The sequence below is a fragment of the Lutra lutra genome, chromosome 17, assembly GCF_902655055.1.
Source record: "Lutra lutra chromosome 17, mLutLut1.2, whole genome shotgun sequence".
Lineage (NCBI taxonomy): Eukaryota > Metazoa > Chordata > Mammalia > Carnivora > Mustelidae > Lutra > Lutra lutra.
In genome coordinates, this window is record NC_062294.1 from 57,353,437 (window position 1) to 57,371,620 (window position 18,184).

Here is an 18,184-nt window from a genome sequence, read left to right on the forward strand (position 1 = left end):
CCCCCCCCCCCCCCCGCACACGCCCCGTCTCTCTAGGGATGGGGATGAGGAGGGGGCTTAGGGCGGGCTTCCCAGAGACTCCTACCTGCCCGGCAGCTGGACTGCACCCTCGCAGGAGACACCTAGGCGCCTGCCCCTCCCGGACCCCGCCCCCGCACGCGGGCGGGTGGCGCTGTCCTCGGTGCTGATCGCCCCGCTTGGTGGGGTGGGGGCGCGGCAGAGCGGAGCCGGCTCGTGAGTGTGTGTGTGTGTGTGTGTGTGTGCGCGCGCGCGCGCGCGCGCGCGCGCGTGCGTGTTAGGTCCCGGGTACAGGGAGAGCCCCGTCCCGCCCCTCGTCCCGCCCCCAGCCAGGAACCACTAGGGTGCCCACGGATATTTATCCTGGTCCCGGAGGATTTTCTGCTTTCTGATCCAGCTGTCTGGCATCCGGGCCACCTCTCCCCACCTGGGCCCCCACCCCCGCCAGGATACCCAGTCCAAGGACCCTGGAGCCTCCCTCCGGAGACCCAAGTAGTCAGATATCCAGCCGGAAAGTCTCCAGTGAATACGCCCCAGACCTCACCCCACCCTCTAGGTTCCCCAGCACCAGGCCCAGGAAGCAAGACCCTATGAGCCTAGCTTCAGCAAATGGCATCCGCACTGCCCAGACCCTGGACACAAGTGTGGACCTCCAACCCTTTCTGAGAGACTGGACCATCCAAACACTTTTTTGGGGGGATGCCAAATTGTGGGTCCCTCTAGCTTCTCTCCCAGGACATTAGCCTCAGGACCTGAACATCTGGAATCCAGCCCTTCTCCTACCCCAGACCCAGAAATCCACTCTAGCAAGCGTCTCTGGAGAGAATAGTGATTTAATAAATCATGGGATAGAAGAGAAAATACGTACAAGCAATGGGGTGCAGGGAAATCTCAGATACTAGGAGCCTGATTTGGTTTCTGGAATAAAACATGGGTGGATCCTGCCTGCCCTTGCTCCTGGGGTCACTAGAATTCCAGACTCTAATTTCTTCCTTCCTCAGAATCCATCTTCTTTCTCAAAGACCCTGCAGCCTGAGCCCCCAGTCTACCCCTCCATCAAAGAAGAAGGAAATCCTAGCTCCCATTGGTCCTTCCTCAGAGGAAGTCCAGGATACGTGGATACCTGGATAACCAGGATACCTGCTCCCACCTGTCCTTCATCCTCCATGGAAACAGTTTAGGCTGCCAGGCCTCTTCTCCCCCTGCAAGACCCCAGAGTCTGGGACCCCAGCCTTGTGTTGTCCCAGGACTCCAGGAACCTGGGCTGAAGTGGGGATCCAGACTTTGAGTCTAGCTGGTCTGGCATCTCAGCCCTCCTGAGGCTCAGACATTCTCATACAGCGGGTTCTCATATGCAACCACGTTGTCTGTTGGAACTCGGCCTGACTGCTGGAGAAATCGTAGGATGCAGTGGTGCAGGAAGACATACTGGGCCTGGGGAGGGACACAGGGCAGGGAGGTGAGCCTTGACCTCCTCCCTCCCAAAGCCCCAGGCCTTATGCCCTCAGGAGCCCCATCACCTCAGTCTGCACCATCAGAGGCCGGCTTTCCCTCATCTTCTGCACATAGCTGAAGGGACCCACACGTTGATCCTGGTCCAGCTGCCTCAGCAGGACGTCCAGGGCAATGAGGGTACCCGTGCGGCCCACGCCAGCACTAGACAGGAACAAGAAGGGGTCAGGCCACAGGGAGGGGGAATCTTGGCTGACCAGAGGGATCTGTGTTTGAGCACCCAAGATTGGGGTATTATTTGGCAAGATGGCGTTCTTGGGGGGGATACAGCGTAAGTGGGGGTTATTGAGTGGAGTGAAAAGCCACTGCGAGTGATTAGGCCTGGAGTTCCATCTCTCTGCCAGCCCTGCCTCAAGTGCCTGACATACCCTTTACACTTCCCCCAGCCATGAGAGTTTGGAGCTGCCCGCATACCCATTTTAGGGATGGGGAAATGGAGGGGGAGTGACATGAGGTCACTTGTCCGTCCTGGGTCATTTGGACAATAAACCACAGAGCTGAATTTCACACTCAAGGAAAGGAACTCCCAAGCTGATTATTAAAAAGCAAACAAACAAACAACAACAACAAAAAAGAAAACAATTCAGTGGCATTTAGGACATTCACAATGCTGTGGAACCGCCAGATCTAATTAGTTCCCAGACACTTCCATCTCCCCAGAAGGAGACCCTGTGCCCATTAAGCAGTCGCTCCCCCTGCTCCCCTGTCCCCAGCCCCTGGTAAGCATTGAGCTGTCTTCTGGCTCTGGAGAGGTTCCCATCCTGGACATCTTCTGCAAGTGGGATCAGACGATGTGGGACCTTTTGTGTCTGGCTTCTCTCACTCACCATCAGGTTTTCAAGATTCCTCCACATCCTCGAATGAATCAGTACTTCATTCCTTTTTAAGGTTCAAGTTAATCCCTGTGACCAGTCTGTACCAGGCCCCTCTGTGCTTCAGGGGAGAGAGGGCTGACCCCCTGCTGGGGGCACCTCCAGGGGGTGCTTTCCGGGGACAGGGCAGGTGTTGGGACACACTTCAGCAGAGTTTAAGAGTGCCAGCCCAGACATCAGTTTGGCCACTTTGGCCTTGAACCGGCCTTGAACCCAAGACTTCAGCTTTCTGACTGGGCTTCCCCAGCTTTGCAGCAGGGAGGAAACCCTTTTGGTCATGAGGTTGCCCTGCGGGCCAGGGAGAGCGAGGCTGTCCCTGCAGCCAGAGTCCCATTTCAGAGGCTGTCCACCCCTCTGGAGCATGCTCCTTGATTCCCCCCAGAACCTCATCTTAGAGGCTTCAAGCTCAGTATCAGGAGAATGGCGACAGGTGAGGTCCTGGACAACGCCGGAGGTGTTCCAAATGCTTCTCAAAACCGCTGGGTGCTCACCCCTCCTTCTGCTCTTCACCCCTCCCTCCCTTGTCCCCACCACTGCGTTCCCTTCCTTGACCTTTCTGCCTGGCCTTCCAGTCCTGTCACCCCAACCTCCTGTCCCTCTACCTCACTGCCCCTTTGCTTCTGCCTCCGTGTCCTCCATCCTTGTCTCCTCTCTCCCATCTGCAGAGATGCCCAAGGACCCACTGACCCAGGTTCCTGACTCCCCCTCACATGAGGGGGTCCTCACCTGCAGTGCACAATGGGGGGGCCTCCCTCCGTGGTCTGGTCCAGCCACTGCCGCAGCACCTTCCGGAAGGCCAGCAAGGGGTCTGTGGAGTGGGGGACGCCATGGTCTGGCCACATCACGTAATGGAACTGTCGCACAGGCAACGTTTTCTGCTCTTGCATCTAGAGGGAGGGTGGGTTGGGGAGGGAGAGAGTTGGGGGGGGCGTCCCTGGGCACTGTGGTCCCCTGGGAGAGTGACAGAGGGCTCGGCTTCAGGAGGGGCTCAGAGGCGCAGAGCAGGTGTGCGGGGAGGAATGGACCGTCAGGATGGGGCTGGCTGGGTACCACGGACTCACGTGCTGGAGCGTCAGGTCTCGGACTGTCCAGTTCTCCAGCACCTCCTCGCCCTCCAGCGTCACTTGGAGGTGCCCATGTGTGCAGGGCTTGGCGTCAAGAGGCCAGTAACATTCACACTTCACCTGGGGGCAAACTGGGAGGTCAGAGAACAGGAGGCCCCAGACAACCCGTCCGCTGCCCGTCTACACTGGGGTGCTTGCATTCAGTGCCTGGTGAGGAGGTAAGACCCCAGGACAGCTGGGGTCCATTCATCCCAGCCAGGGGGACCCCTCCCTTCTCCAGGTCAATGGGTTATATGGACCAAGGGATGCGCTGGGGTGACCGGAAGAGGCTGCCATCGTATGGCAGGGACTCAGCGAGGTCTGGGTCAGGGTGGACAGTGGGATCTTTGTCTGAGCCAGCGGGGTGGGTTGGAGCTCAGGGCTCTCACTTGGCCGGATTCCACACAGTTGGTCAGCATGACGAGGGTGCGGCTCTGCTGCTCCCACACCAGGCGCCAGAAGTCACCCACCGTCTGGCGTAGGGGGCCCTGGGTTGCGATGAACTCCTGGGGGTTCTTGAGACCCTGGTGGAGGGAAACAGGCTCCAGTCCCTCCCATTTCAGTGTCACCCAGGCCCAGCACCCTCTTGGCTCCGGACCACCACCTTACAGGTATGAAGCTGGCGTTGATGTAGTCAGAGCCTGGCTCCTCCTTGATGGCTTTCAGGGGCACACGGGACCAGTCATCTGGGGGGAGAAGCCAAGGTTAGTGAAGCAGAGAGGGGCATGTGGGGGGAGAGACCCAGGGACAGAAGTCACGCAGACAGCAGACAGGCACTGGGAGCTCTAAGAGGGGCCGGGTGCCCACTTCTCAGGGGCAAGAGCTTGGTGTCCCCTAGGGGATAGGGGATGGGGGACTGGTGTTGACAAAGTCATGAAATCAGCAGAGGCCGAAGACTCACAGGGGAACACGTTTCTGTAACGGTTCTTGGCGCTGTTTTCAGGATCCAAGGCCACTGTTTGAGACTGGCTGTGGGTCCCCAGAGCCAATTGCTGGAGGCAGAGGCAGAGGGGAGGTGAGCGCGCATCGGAATCTCTCCACCTTCCCCTGCAGGCACCCCGTTCAGCACCACCCCACTCACCCCCATGCCCTGGAATTCTCTAGCACCCACAAAAATAGAGCATGCATGCCCCCATCCCCGCAGAGCACTTGGGAGGATTTGGAGGATAGTGGGGGCTGGAGAGGTAGGAGAGAGAAAGGGGAACCTTTCAGAGGAAAGCAAAGGTGCTCCTCCAGGACTGACCCAAGGGCCCATCACAGTGTAAGATTTCGAGGACGCAAAAACAGAAGCTCCTGTTTGCATCAGCAAACAAAACAGGTGCCCTGCTTTAGTTTCAGCCCAAAGGGTGTGAGGAGGTCTGAGCTGGGCGGGGGACATTGGGGCTCAGCTCCGCACCCTTGCTTCCCACCCACCTGGTACTCCTCTACAAAGCCAAAATTGCTGTCCTTCTCATTTTTCCTGACATGGTCAGCAAAGTCTTCTGCCCAGATGTCCTCTGAGAAGCTGTGGGAAAGGGGCAGAATTTAAGCTCCTCCAGTCCTGTGCTCTTGGGAAGACAGAGAAGCCCCCCTCTTTTTTTTAAATCGTTGTTATGTTCTTTCTTTCTTTCTTTCTTTCTTTCTTTCTTTCTTTCTTTCTTCCTTTCTTTTTTTAAATTTGATAGCGAGAGGGAACACAGCAGGGGGAATGGGTGAGGGAGAAGCAGGCTTTCCACTGAGCAGGGAGCCTGATGCGGGGCTCGATCCCAGGACCCTGGGATCATGACCTGAGCTGAAGGCAGACACTTAACCACTGAGCCACCCAGGTGTCCCTTGTTGTGTGTTTCTTAGCATCCCCAGGACCCGTTCGTCTTATAACCGGAAGTTTGCACCTTCTGATCCCCCTCACCCAACTCGCCAGCCCCCCTTCCTCTGCCTCTGGCCATCACCTTCTGGTCTCAGTTTCTATGAACTCAGTTTTGCTTTTTTAAACTTCAAATATGAGTGATGTTATGCAGAATTTCTCTTTCTCTGTCTGACTTATCTCACTTAGTGTCATGTCCTCGGGATCTGCTCCCCGTGTCACCAATGTCAGGATTTCCTTCCTTTTTAGGGCCGTATCACACTCCGTTGCATGTACGATCCATTTTCTGTATGCACTCACCCATCAGTGGCTGCTCAGGGTCTCCGAATCTTGCCAGCACACATAAGGCTGAAGGGAACGTGGGGACCCACATACCTCGTCAAGAGAGTGGTCCCGTTTCCTGCACACGGATACTCAGAAGGAGACGTGCTGGGTCAAAATGTGTGTTTGATTTACAGTCCCACTCCCGAGCGGAAAGTGGGGTCTTGAAAGGACAAGTGTGCACCCAGGTTCATACCAACATTATTCAAAGAACAAAGGCAGAAGAGGTCCTGAGTCCACTATCTTTCGTTCCCCGCTCACTCACTCAACACTGCATTCATCGGCAGAACACGGATGGACAAAACGGGGTCTGTGCACTGGAATATTGTCCTGCCTTAAAAAGGAAGGACATCCTGGGGGCCCCTGGAAGGCTCAGTTGGTTAAGTGTCTGCCCTGGGCTCAGGTCATGATCCCGGGGTCCCGGGATCGAGCCCCGCATCGGGCTCCCTGCTCAGCGGAGAACCTGCTTCTCCTCCTTCTGCAGTTTTCCCTGCTTGTGCTCTCTCACTCTCTGTCTCAAATTAATAAATAAAATCTTTAAAAAAGAAAGAAAGAAAGAAAGGTTATTCCGACTGAGGCTACACCATGATGAGTGTGGAGAACATGATGCTGAGTGAGATAAGCCAGCCACAGAAGGACAGATACTGATGAGTCACTTCGATGAGGTCCCTAGAGCTGTCGGATTCATAGAGACAGAAGGTGGATGGTGCAGCTAGGCGCTGGGGCAGGGGAGGGGGGAGGGCATTTTGTGGGGGCAGAGTTTCAGTTCTGCAAGACGGAAAGTTCCGTGTACGGACAGGGGTGATGTTTACACGACAGCGTGAACGTCCTTACAGCCACGGAACTGGACACCCAGAGACAGGTACGACGGTAAATGCTATGTTATGTGTAACTGACCACAATTAAAGCCATTTTTAATTATAAAAAGGAAAAACGTGCTTTTTCTCCCATTTCGGGCCACTCTGCGTCTCCCGGGTTCCAATTCGCTCCAACCTCTCCAGCATCAGTCCCTCCTCCTCGTCTGCATTTCTGCCTCTTTCCCTTTAGCTAGTAAATGCTGGTAATCTCTTGTCTATATGAACAAAAAGGCTTTTGACTCATGGAGCTCCAGCTGCAGCCCCCTCCCGCTCCTCTCCCTGCAGGACAGCTTTAGAAACCCTGTCTCGACCCAGTTTGGAGACCCTGGCTGGGGGCCAGTGTGTCCCATGTCTTGAGCTGTGGTTCAACCCACACACACACCACCTCCTCCATGGGGTCTCACGCTCTGGGCCACAAAGCACCTGCCCTCGGCCCCCGGGGGCAGCCCCTGTGCCCCAGAGGTCAGCAAAGCGATTCCCTCCGAGCCTGTCGGCCTGCCGTTGCCCACTCCTTCCCACAGAAACCATGATCGAGGCTCTTGCCCACCTTACCCCCAGCCCCCCTCTTTCCCGGTTGAGCTGGGTGCTTCCCTGTGTAGCCCTGAGGGCTATCCCGTGTCCCCTCTCTTGGGATCCGGGAGTCTCACAGCCTGTGTTTTCCGTGGGGGTCACCTCTCCACCCTTTGTCTTTATTGCACCTAAACAGTAACAGAGCGTGTTCAGACAGCCGTGCTGCTTGAACTTCCCCAAGGCCGTCTCCAAGGGTCTGCAGCACCGCTCCACGGGGGAAGCACATCTTCTCCCAGAGTCCTGCAATCTCATTTGCCTCTGCTCTCTAATTCCAAAGGCCACCTCTCAGGCGGTCCTTGGGGAGCCGGCTCAGCAGCGTGTAGCCCTGCCCACCCCTCCTCCCTTCCTCCTGGACCCCCTCCCCTGCTGCCACCACCCCCAGGCCCCTGGCCGCTGCATCTCCCTCTCCTCCGTGGGCCCCTCTTCCTGCATTCACGAGACAAGGTGGACGGTCCTGAGGGTCCGTCTCCAAGCCCATCTTCTCACTGCACACTCACCAAACTCTTACAGGACTTGGTCCGCTCCCAAGGCTTCCCTTTTGAGCTCTACACTTCTGATTCCAAAATCCTACACTAGTTCCTCCTGCCGCTCTCCTGAGCTTTCTATTGGTGTGCTCCCCGCCCCCCGCCTCCTGAAACCTGCACCTGACATCCCGGAGGGTTACCACGAGGACATCAGGACACAGATACGGACGTTGTAACATGCTCAACGTAGAGAGAGGGCCGGGCTTGTGACCCAGTGACTGCCTGGACTCGTGACTTGTCACCGATGCTGTAGACGGAGGTGGGGAGAAGTCACCTTGACCAGGGGTGGGACGCCAGCCAGAACAGCTTCTACGGCAAGGGATGCACCGGACATCACCTTTCCCCACACCCCATGCATCTGCCTCTCATGCCCCTGCCTCAGTTCACACCTCCTTTTTCGTCCAGTCCGTCTCGGCTGGTCTCCCAGCTTCGCGTCTCTCCTCTGTCAGTCCCTGGGGATCATTCTAACACAGAGAGTCAGTCAGAGCGATGAGAACACTTGCACAAAGCTTCTCTTGAACTGTCCGTCCAGCTGCCCCATCAGAGGCGTCTCTGAGTGGGGTCGCCCAAACAGCTCAAACTTGAACGTGTCCACAGCCGAGCTGCTGATACTCTCCCCTGAACCTGCCCCCAGAGTCACTCCCTCTTAAGCAATGGCGACCCCCATCTTCCTGCAGCTCGCGCTGAATTCGCTGGGCTCACCCTCGAGCCCTCTCCGGCTCCCACACCACACGCCCATTCTTGAACCAGACCTGCTGTTCAAACGCTCAGACTATATCTCGAATATGACTACCTCTGACCATTTCCTGGTCCAAGACAATCGTCTCTTGTTTGGGTTATTACATACCACTTTCTCTGTCTCTCAACTCTCGCCTTTGCTTATAAATAAGTTAGATTGGGTCACTGAGTCTATTCAAAGTCCTCCAAAAACTCCTATCTCAGAGTAAAATCAAACGCCTCACTTGTATCTGCAAGGCCCTAGCTGATCTGGTCCCACCGGATACCCCTCTGACCTCATGTCCTACGCTACCCTCTTCACCACCTTCCTCAGTCTCAGGACTGACCAACATTCTCGAAACACTGCCAGTAGGCCCCTGCCATGGGCCTTTGCACTTCCTGGTCCTGCTGCCTGGAATGCCCTTTCCCAAGACACGCACGTGAGTCTGTGCACCAATGACTTCCTCTCAGTCATCTTCTAAGTCCAGGTTTTCCTCGACACCCATCTACAATCTCCTCTAACTTCGACGCCCGATCTAAAATATTCTTCTACCCTTTCTATCCCCACCTCTTGCCCTATTGTCTGTTGTGTGAGTCACAAGCACTAGGATCTTGTTAGTTAAGGACTTCTCGTGCCCAAATGCAAATTCCATGAGGGCAGGAATCTTTGTTTAATCCCCTGTGCCCTCAGCCCCTAGAAGAGCGCCTACATGTAAGAGGTGTTCGGTGAGTGTGTTGTTGGATGCATGAGGTCCCAGAGCTGGACCCGGGACCGCCTCCAAAGCCTCCGGCCTGGGGTATGGGAAGCACGAAGGCTTGTGATCCTTGGCGCAAAGGGCACCGTGTGCGAGGGTTCCCTGAGCCCACCTTCTGACCTCCCCGGTGACCAGCAAACACCCCTTGATTCGACCTGACAGCGATTCTTCCAGATGTTCCCCAGCACCTTCTGCTTACCTGAAGACCAGACGCCTGGGTGCTGGTTCCCTCTGGCTCTTCTTCTGCCTGGAAAAAAGACATTGCAGTGGGAGGCCCAGGGGGTCAGACCAGAATCAGGGACCCTTATACTCTCCCTGGCCCCCCGCCCCTTCAGGTGGTCAGTGAGCCCCATGCAGAATCCTACCTCTTCTTCAGGAAGAAAATCAGCAGACCCACCAGGACGAGAAACAGGGTGACACCGACAATGGCTCCCACGATGACCCCTGGGGGAGGGGGTGTGGGGACCTGTTAGAGTCGACCTCATCTACTAGCACCCTGTCTCTCCTGCCCCCATCCTGGCCTGGACTGTGACCAGCGGGCCTGCAGGGCAGATGCGAGGGCAGCAAGGGAGAGGGAGAAAGCCTCTGGATAGAGCCCCACCTCCCACCCAGCCTTCTCCTGGAGCCTGTCCAAAGACATCATTTGCTTGGGCAGCCTCGTTGCCAGAGTGACTCAGCCCCTCCTCGGCCTATGCTAATCGTCCTCAGCGAGGGCGCTTTGCCCCCAGGGAGCACATCACCAATGTCTGGAGACACTGAGGCTTGTCACAACTGGAGTGGTGGTACACTAGCGTCCAGCAGGGGGAGGCCGGGGTACTGCTCGACACCCTATAATGCACAGGACAAAGAATGATCCATCCCCAAAAGCCAATAGTGCCAAGGTCGGGAAGCCACTGTCCGGCATTGTTGGCATGCCAGGTTCTCCCCAGAATGGAGGCTTGTCTTCTCCAAGGTTCTGTTTGCTAACAGAAGGGTTTGCCCGCGATGGTGGGGCTGACGTTCTGGGTCCCGGGCTCTCACGGGCACAGATCTCCCGGGGGCTGTCCTTGCACACCTGGTCTTGGCACAGACTCCAGCTCGCAGCCTGCCTCCATCAGCCTCGGGGGCCCTAGGCTGCAGCTTCCCAATAGTCTTAGCGACTAGGACCTGTCAACAGACCTGGTAGGTGCTGACACAGCCTGGTGGGGAGGCCATTCCCCTCATGGACCTGGTCCCCCACAGCCCTTGCTTGCTAAGCAAGACACCCTCCCCAGCAGTTGGGCCCAGAGAAGCCCAGGAGTGACTAGCATCCACTTAGCCTTGCCCCAACCTGCCGTCTCTCCCCAGATCACAGACCCAATCTTATAAGAGGTCCTGATTCACAGGAAGAGACTGAGAGAGTGCAGCAAAGCCTAGGGCCACGGTCAAAGGTAAACCATCAGCGATTTCCAGAGTAAGAGGCTCAAACTTCCCCAAACACCCCATTGATGAGCGGAAAATGATGTAACCACCTTGGAAAAAATTTGGACAGTGCTCCAAAGGATTAAACATAGAGTCGCCCATCTGATCCCATGAGGGGTCCTCTGGGTATACACCCAAGAGAAGTGAAGACATGCGTCCATACAGAATCACATACATGAATGTTCATAGCAGACATACTCGTAACAGCCAAAACGTTGAAACCACCCAAGGGTTCTACCCCCAGACAAACGGAGAAACAAAATGTGGTCTCTCCATACAGTGGAATATTACTGGGCAAAAAGAAGGGAACAGATCATCGACACGTGCTACAACATAGACGGACCTTAGAAACGTTCTTCCAGGTAAGAGAAGCCAGCCACGGAAGACCACATATTGCTTGACTGTGTTTTTAGGAACTATCTTCAACGGGCAAATATTCAGAGACAAAAGGTGAATTTGAGATTCCCTAGGCTAGGTTGCTGGGGAAATGGGGAAATCAGGGGGTGATGGCTTAAGGGGGCAACCTTTCTTGGGTGAGTAAGGAAAGTGTTTCGTGTGAAGGAAATGGGGTGGGGGGTGGCACAGTACCACAGACGTTCTGGAAGCCTGAGCTGTGTACTTTGAGTGGGTGCATTGGATGATACGTGAATTATGTCCCAACAAAGCTGTTTGAAAGAAAGCAGAAAGCGAAGCAAACAGAAAAACACACAAGACCCCTTAGGTAACGTAGACTGCTTCCAGCAGAGCCTGATGGGGTCCCTGTAGCTCCCATCCCATTGGGGATCTGCTCACCTGTGTTCTCGGTGGGGCAGGTCACAGAGGCAGACGGGGCCCTCATTCCATCCCAGATGGTCGTGACAGTAGCTGAGTAGGACTGGGCTGGCCAGAGACCCCAAACAGACACCCTCTTCCCACAGGACGACCTGTTCTGAGAGTCCTGCTGTCCACCCACCTGCAACTCAAAGGCCTCATAGCCTCCCTGGGGGCAGGACCAGGTCAAGACGACCCCGTGACCCCCAGAGGTGCTCATGCAGGAGGTGATGGTGACCGGGCTCGGGGCTGGGAGGAGAGGACAGGAGGAGTCAGTAGGAGCCACATGGGGGGGTTTTCCACCCCCCCACTTCCCACCTGTGGTGCCAATTCTCTGAGAACTAGCCCATCCTTTCCTTCCCAGAACCAAAATCCCTCCCTCATGTCTCATAGTCTGTCCTCCCCAAAGGGACACACAACAGACCCTTCAAACTACAACTCCCATGAGCCCTGCACGCTCTGTATCACTTCAGCTTATGAAGCCATGACCCCATGACCTAATGGGATTTGAAGTCCACTCACCTCCCACTGTCCCCAGGTCTGACTTAGGTCCCCACCAGGTAGAAGGGGGCCCATCTCACATGTGGATTCAAGGAGGCCCTGTGCAGGATTGCCCACATTGCTCCTCTCTGCCCACACACTGAAGTTGTACAGAGTCCCGGGTTCCAAGCCTGAACCTCATAGTAGGTGTGACTGGTCTCTCCTATCTGGTTGGTGTGATGTCCTCGGGGGACATGGTCTCCTTGGGGATGTCCCCCAGTGGCCCACTGGACCCAGTATGTGTAGGCCTGAGAGTGGGGGTCTGTGGGGACCTTCCACCGCAGGCTGATGGAGCTGCTGGTCTGAGCTTCCTTGTGCAGATCCATGACCATGTTGGGAGCTGACACATGGGGACAGAAGCTCAAGGGGCTGTATAGCCAAGGACGCTCCATCCCGAGCCTGCTCAACTCCCCTGATTGCTCAGTCATCAGATGAGTCCACTTCCTAGGAAGTGTGAACCACAGAAAAGAGGCCAGGTGGGGACCAAGATCCCCCACGGCCTCTCTGCCCTGAGTCTACAGGCCTGGGTCCCACCCATCACCTTTCTCAACACTGTCTTCCCAAGGAACAGCTTGATCAGGGTCCTTCCTTACTCTGGACACTCCTTTCAGACAGAGCTGTTGATCTCAGTCTTCTTAGCCCAAATGGCCGAAGACTAAAAGTTGCAGGTTCCGTCCACCCACATAGTTCCTGGCATAATCCTGGTTCCTGTCTCACACTTGGGGCCCGCCATGTATAGGCTGAGAGGCGGGTCCCTTTGGGTTCAGCCAATACAGTGGGACGAGGTGTGCACTTCTCCTCTTTTGCCTTTGTTGGTTCCCGAGGGGTGGTGCTGGGTGGTCAGGGGCTCTCTTCCTCCCCAAAGACAGCCTCGTAATTAGAAATCCCTGGCTGCTGAGGACAGACTCCTCCTAGAAGCAGACCTACAAGCTCAAGGTCCAGTGACACTAGGTGGGGTCGCTAAAGTCTCCCCAGTCCTCTCCTTCCCACATCTCCATAGTACTGGGTCTGTCTAGAGCCAGCCTGAGTCTCATCAGTGGCTTCCGTGAGTGTCCTGTTGTCACTGCTGACCCCATTCCTCTCCGCCTGGACAGTGAAGGTGTACAAGCTCCCGGCTTCCAGCTGCTCCAGTGTGATCCTCGTATCCGAGGTGGTGTTAGAGAACCTGGTATCCTCAGTGTTAATGACCATAATGCCCTCCATGACCCACGAGACCCTGTAGGTGTAGGAAGGATGATCTGGGCCCATGGGAGCTGTCCAGCTCAAGGTGATGGAGCTGTTGGTCTGGTTCTGCATCCTGAGACTTGTCACTACATTGGGAACTGGCAGAAGGAGCAGAGAGACAGAGTTCCCAATCCCTGGTCCACAAGAGCCAGAACACAGCCTCCCTGTGCAGCCAGACTTGTCAAGGAACACTTCCTAGACATGGGACCTAGGGAGGGTTGGACATCTGCAGCCCTAAGCTCAGCGGCAACCTATGGAAAGGCCTGTCCCCAGGAATGGCCACAACACTCCTACCAACTCAGGGACTGGGCCTGGCACGGTGAGGACACAGAGACAATGGCTGGACCCCAGAACCCAGAGGAGATGCCATCTTGGCCATTTCTTAACCTCTCATCAAGACAGAGAGCGGGCGCTGATGATTGTCCTCTGCGGAGCTGCTGAGGCTCTATCCGGAGCAAGGCACTGCATTCCTACTGCCCACACAGAGATTTTGTACAAGGCCTCAGTTTGGGGTCCCTCCACTGTAAAACTGAAGTCAGCTGAGTGTCGGGTCGCAGTTCTGTCTCTCTCTCCAGTCCACTGGACCCAGCGCGCATCGTCCTGAAGGCCAGGGCCAGGGGCACCTCCCAGATCAGGGTGAGGGAGCTGATGGTCTGAGCCCCACCTTCAAGACTGTGACACATCTGGGGGCCAGGAGAAGACTCAGGGGGCTGGAGTGTCCACATTCCACACCCCTAATCCCCCCAGGGCCGGGGCCACATGCCTGTGCTCCCTACACAGCCCTGGCTGCTAAGTCTTATGGTCTGCATAAGGGATCCTAGACACTGAATGGTCCCAGCTCGGAACCTGGGATGTCCTTTCTTCATCTCCTGCTCCACAAGACCCAAGGAGATGAGCGCTAGTGTCTGCTCCACTGTCCCGTCAGCTCTCCAAACCGACCTGCCCCCCAACCAAGAACTGGAGCGGTGGCTGCCCCTCACCCGTGCTGCCGTTGCAAGTCACCTCCGAGCTGCGGATTCCATTTAGCTCCACCCACACGGTAAACTGGTACCAGGACCCGGGCTGCAGTCCGTCCACAAGGATGCTGGTGTTGGCGGTGTTTTTGTTCCCAGATGGGCCGGTACCCTCCCACTGGATCCCGTACAGGTAGTGCTGAGAGGACGTGCCATCCGGCACGTTCCAGCCCAGGGTGACGGAGCTGTTGGTCTGAGTTTCCTTGTGCAGATCCGTGACCCTGTTGGGAGCTGACACATGGGGACAGAAGCTCAAGGGGCTGTATCGCCACGGACCCTCCATCCCGAGCCTGCTCACCTCCCCTGATTGCTCAGTCATCAGACGAGTCCACTTCCTAGGAAGTGTGAACCACAGAAAAGAGGCCAGGTGGGGACCAAGATCCCCCACGGCCTCTCTGCCCTGAGTCTACAGGCCTAGGTCCCACCCATCACCTTTCTCAACACTGTCTTCCCAAGGAACAGCTTGATCAGGGCCCTTCCTTACTTCTGGACACTCCTTTCTAGACAGAGCTGTTGATCTCAGGCTTCTTAGCCCAAATGGCCGAAGGCTAAAAGTTGCAGGTTCCGTCTACCCACAGTGAACCTAGTCCTGGCATAATCCTGGTTCCCGTCTCACACTTGGGGCCCGCCATGTATAGGCTGAGAGGCGGGTCCCTTTGGGTCCAGCCAATACAGTGGGACGAGGTGTGCACTTGTTGGTTCCCGAGGGGTGGGTGCTGGGTGGTCAGGGGCTCTCTTCCTCCCCAAAGACAGCCTCATAATTAGAAATCCCTGGCTGCTGAGGACAGACTCCTCCTAGAAGCAGACCTACAAGCTCAAGGTCCAGTGACACTAGGTGGGGTCGCTAAAGTCTCCCCAGTCCTCTCCCTCCAACATCTCCATAGTACTGGGTCTGTCTAGAGCCAGCCTGAGTCTCACCAGTGGCTTCCGTGAGTGTCCTGTTGTCACTGCTGACCCCATTCCTCTCCGCCTGGACAGTGAAGGTGTACAAGCTCCCAGCTTCCAGCTGCTCCACTGTGATCCTCGTATCCGAGGTGTTAGAGACCCTGGTTTCCTGAGTGTTAATGGCCATAATGCCCTCCATGACCCACGAGACCCGGTAGGTGTAGGAAGGACGATCTGGGCCCATGGGAGCTGTCCAGCTCAAGGTGATGGAGCTGTTGGTCTGAGTTTCCTTGTGCAGATCCGTGACCCTGTTGGGAGCTGACACATGGGGACAGAAGCTCAAGGGGCTGTATCGCCACGGACCCTCCATCCCGAGCCTGCTCACCTCCCCTGATTGCTCAGTCATCAGACGAGTCCACTTCCTAGGAAGTGTGAACCACAGAAAAGAGGCCAGGTGGGGACCAAGATCCCCCACGGCCTCTCTGCCCTGAGTCTACAGGCCTGGGTCCCACCCATCACCTTTCTCAACACTGTCTTCCCAAGGAACAGCTTGATCAGGGCCCTTCCTTACTTCTGGACACTCCTTTCTAGACAGAGCTGTTGATCTCAGTCTTCTTAGCCCAAATGGCCGAAGGCTAAAAGTTGCAGGTTCCGTCTACCCACAGTGAACCTAGTCCTGGCATAATCCTGGTTCCCGTCTCACACTTGGGGCCTGCCATGTATAGGCTGAGAGGCGGGTCCCTTTGGGTCCAGCCAATACAGTGGGACGAGGTGTGCACTTGTTGGTTCCCGAGGGGTGGTGCTGGGTGGTCAGGGGCTCTCTTCCTCCCCAAAGACAGCCTCGTAATTAGAAATCCCTGGCTGCTGAGGACAGACTCCTCCTAGAAGCAGACCTACAAGCTCAAGGTCCAGTGACACTAGGTGGGGTCGCTAAAGTCTCCCCAGTCCTCTCCCTCCAACATCTCCATAGTACTGGGTCTGTCTAGAGCCAGCCTGAGTCTCACCAGTGGCTTCCGTGAGTGTCCTGTTGTCACTGCTGACCCCATTCCTCTCCGCCTGGACAGTGAAGGTGTACAAGCTCCCAGCTTCCAGCTGCTCCACTGTGATCCTCGTATCCGAGGTGTTAGAGACCCTGGTTTCCTGAGTGTTAATGGCCATAATGCCCCCCATGACCCACGAGACCCGGTAGGTGTAGGAAGGACGATCTGGGCCCATGGGAGCTGTCCAGCTCAAGGTGATGGAGCTGTTGGTCTGAGTTTCCTTGTGCAGATCCGTGACCCTGTTGGGAGCTGACACATGGGGACAGAAGCTCAAGGGGCTGTATCGCCACGGACCCTCCATCCCGAGCCTGCTCACCTCCCCTGATTGCTCAGTCATCAGACGAGTCCACTTCCTAGGAAGTGTGAACCACAGAAAAGAGGCCAGGTGGGGACCAAGATCCCCCACGGCCTCTCTGCCCTGAGTCTACAGGCCTGGGTCCCACCCATCACCTTTCTCAACACTGTCTTCCCAAGGAACAGCTTGATCAGGGCCCTTCCTTACTTCTGGACACTCCTTTCTAGACAGAGCTGTTGATCTCAGTCTTCTTAGCCCAAATGGCCGAAGGCTAAAAGTTGCAGGTTCCGTCTACCCACAGTGAACCTAGTCCTGGCATAATCCTGGTTCCCGTCTCACACTTGGGGCCCGCCATGTATAGGCTGAGAGGCGGGTCCCTTTGGGTCCAGCCAATACAGTGGGACGAGGTGTGCACTTCTCCTCTTTTGCCTTTGTTGGTTCCCGAGGGGTGGTGCTGGGTGGTCAGGGGCTCTCTTCCTCCCCAAAGACAGCCTCGTAATTAGAAATCCCTGGCTGCTGAGGACAGACTCCTCCTAGAAGCAGACCTACAAGCTCAAGGTCCAGTGACACTAGGTGGGGTCGCTAAAGTCTCCCCAGTCCTCTCCTTCCCACATCTCCATAGTACTGGGTCTGTCTAGAGCCAGCCTGAGTCTCACCAGTGGCTTCCGTGAGTGTCCTGTTGTCACTGCTGACCCCATTCCTCTCCGCCTGGACAGTGAAGGTGTACAAGCTCCCAGCTTCCAGCTGCTCCACTGTGATCCTCGTATCCGAGGTGTTAGAGACCCTGGTTTCCTGAGTGTTAATGGCCATAATGCCCCCCATGACCCACGAGACCCGGTAGGTGTAGGAAGGACGATCTGGGCCCATGGGAGCTGTCCAGCTCAAGGTGATGGAGCTGTTGGTCTGAGTTTCCTTGTGCAGATCCGTGACCCTGTTGGGAGCTGACACATGGGGACAGAAGCTCAAGGGGCTGTATCGCCACGGACCCTCCATCCCGAGCCTGCTCACCTCCCCTGATTGCTCAGTCATCAGACGAGTCCACTTCCTAGGAAGTGTGAACCACAGAAAAGAGGCCAGGTGGGGACCAAGATCCCCCACGGCCTCTCTGCCCTGAGTCTACAGGCCTGGGTCCCACCCATCACCTTTCTCAACACTGTCTTCCCAAGGAACAGCTTGATCAGGGCCCTTCCTTACTTCTGGACACTCCTTTCTAGACAGAGCTGTTGATCTCAGTCTTCTTAGCCCAAATGGCCGAAGGCTAAAAGTTGCAGGTTCCGTCTACCCACAGTGAACCTAGTCCTGGCATAATCCTGGTTCCCGTCTCACACTTGGGGCCCGCCATGTATAGGCTGAGAGGCGGGTCCCTTTGGGTCCAGCCAATACAGTGGGACGAGGTGTGCACTTGTTGGTTCCCGAGGGGTGGTGCTGGGTGGTCAGGGGCTCTCTTCCTCCCCAAAGACAGCCTCGTAATTAGAAATCCCTGGCTGCTGAGGACAGACTCCTCCTAGAAGCAGACCTACAAGCTCAAGGTCCAGTGACACTAGGTGGGGTCGCTAAAGTCTCCCCAGTCCTCTCCTTCCCACATCTCCATAGTACTGGGTCTGTCTAGAGCCAGCCTGAGTCTCACCAGTGGCTTCCGTGAGTGTCCTGTTGTCACTGCTGACCCCATTCCTCTCCGCCTGGACAGTGAAGGTGTACAAGCTCCCAGCTTCCAGCTGCTCCACTGTGATCCTCGTATCCGAGGTGTTAGAGACCCTGGTTTCCTGAGTGTTAATGGCCATAATGCCCCCCATGACCCACGAGACCCGTAGGTGTAGGAAGGACGATCTGGGCCCATGGGAGCTG

The 18,184-nt window shown here is 56.2% G+C and overlaps 1 protein-coding gene across 1 annotated transcript; it reads right to left on the reverse strand.

Moving 5' to 3' along the window:
* Positions 1–601: 601 nt before the first annotated feature.
* LOC125089159 (receptor-type tyrosine-protein phosphatase H-like) lies at positions 602–18,137 on the reverse strand. The gene is given in 19 exon segments (XM_047711109.1): positions 602–1,452; positions 1,539–1,674; positions 3,129–3,289; positions 3,464–3,586; positions 3,895–4,029; positions 4,115–4,191; positions 4,407–4,497; positions 4,919–5,009; positions 9,292–9,339; positions 9,458–9,536; positions 11,325–11,591; positions 11,924–12,013; positions 12,016–12,222; positions 12,917–13,204; positions 14,087–14,350; positions 15,038–15,322; positions 16,009–16,293; positions 16,996–17,280; positions 17,967–18,137. Coding segments are annotated over 19 exon segments (3,189 nt in total). The 5' UTR covers positions 18,133–18,137; the 3' UTR covers positions 602–1,341.
* Between the last annotated feature and the right edge of the window lie 47 nt (positions 18,138–18,184).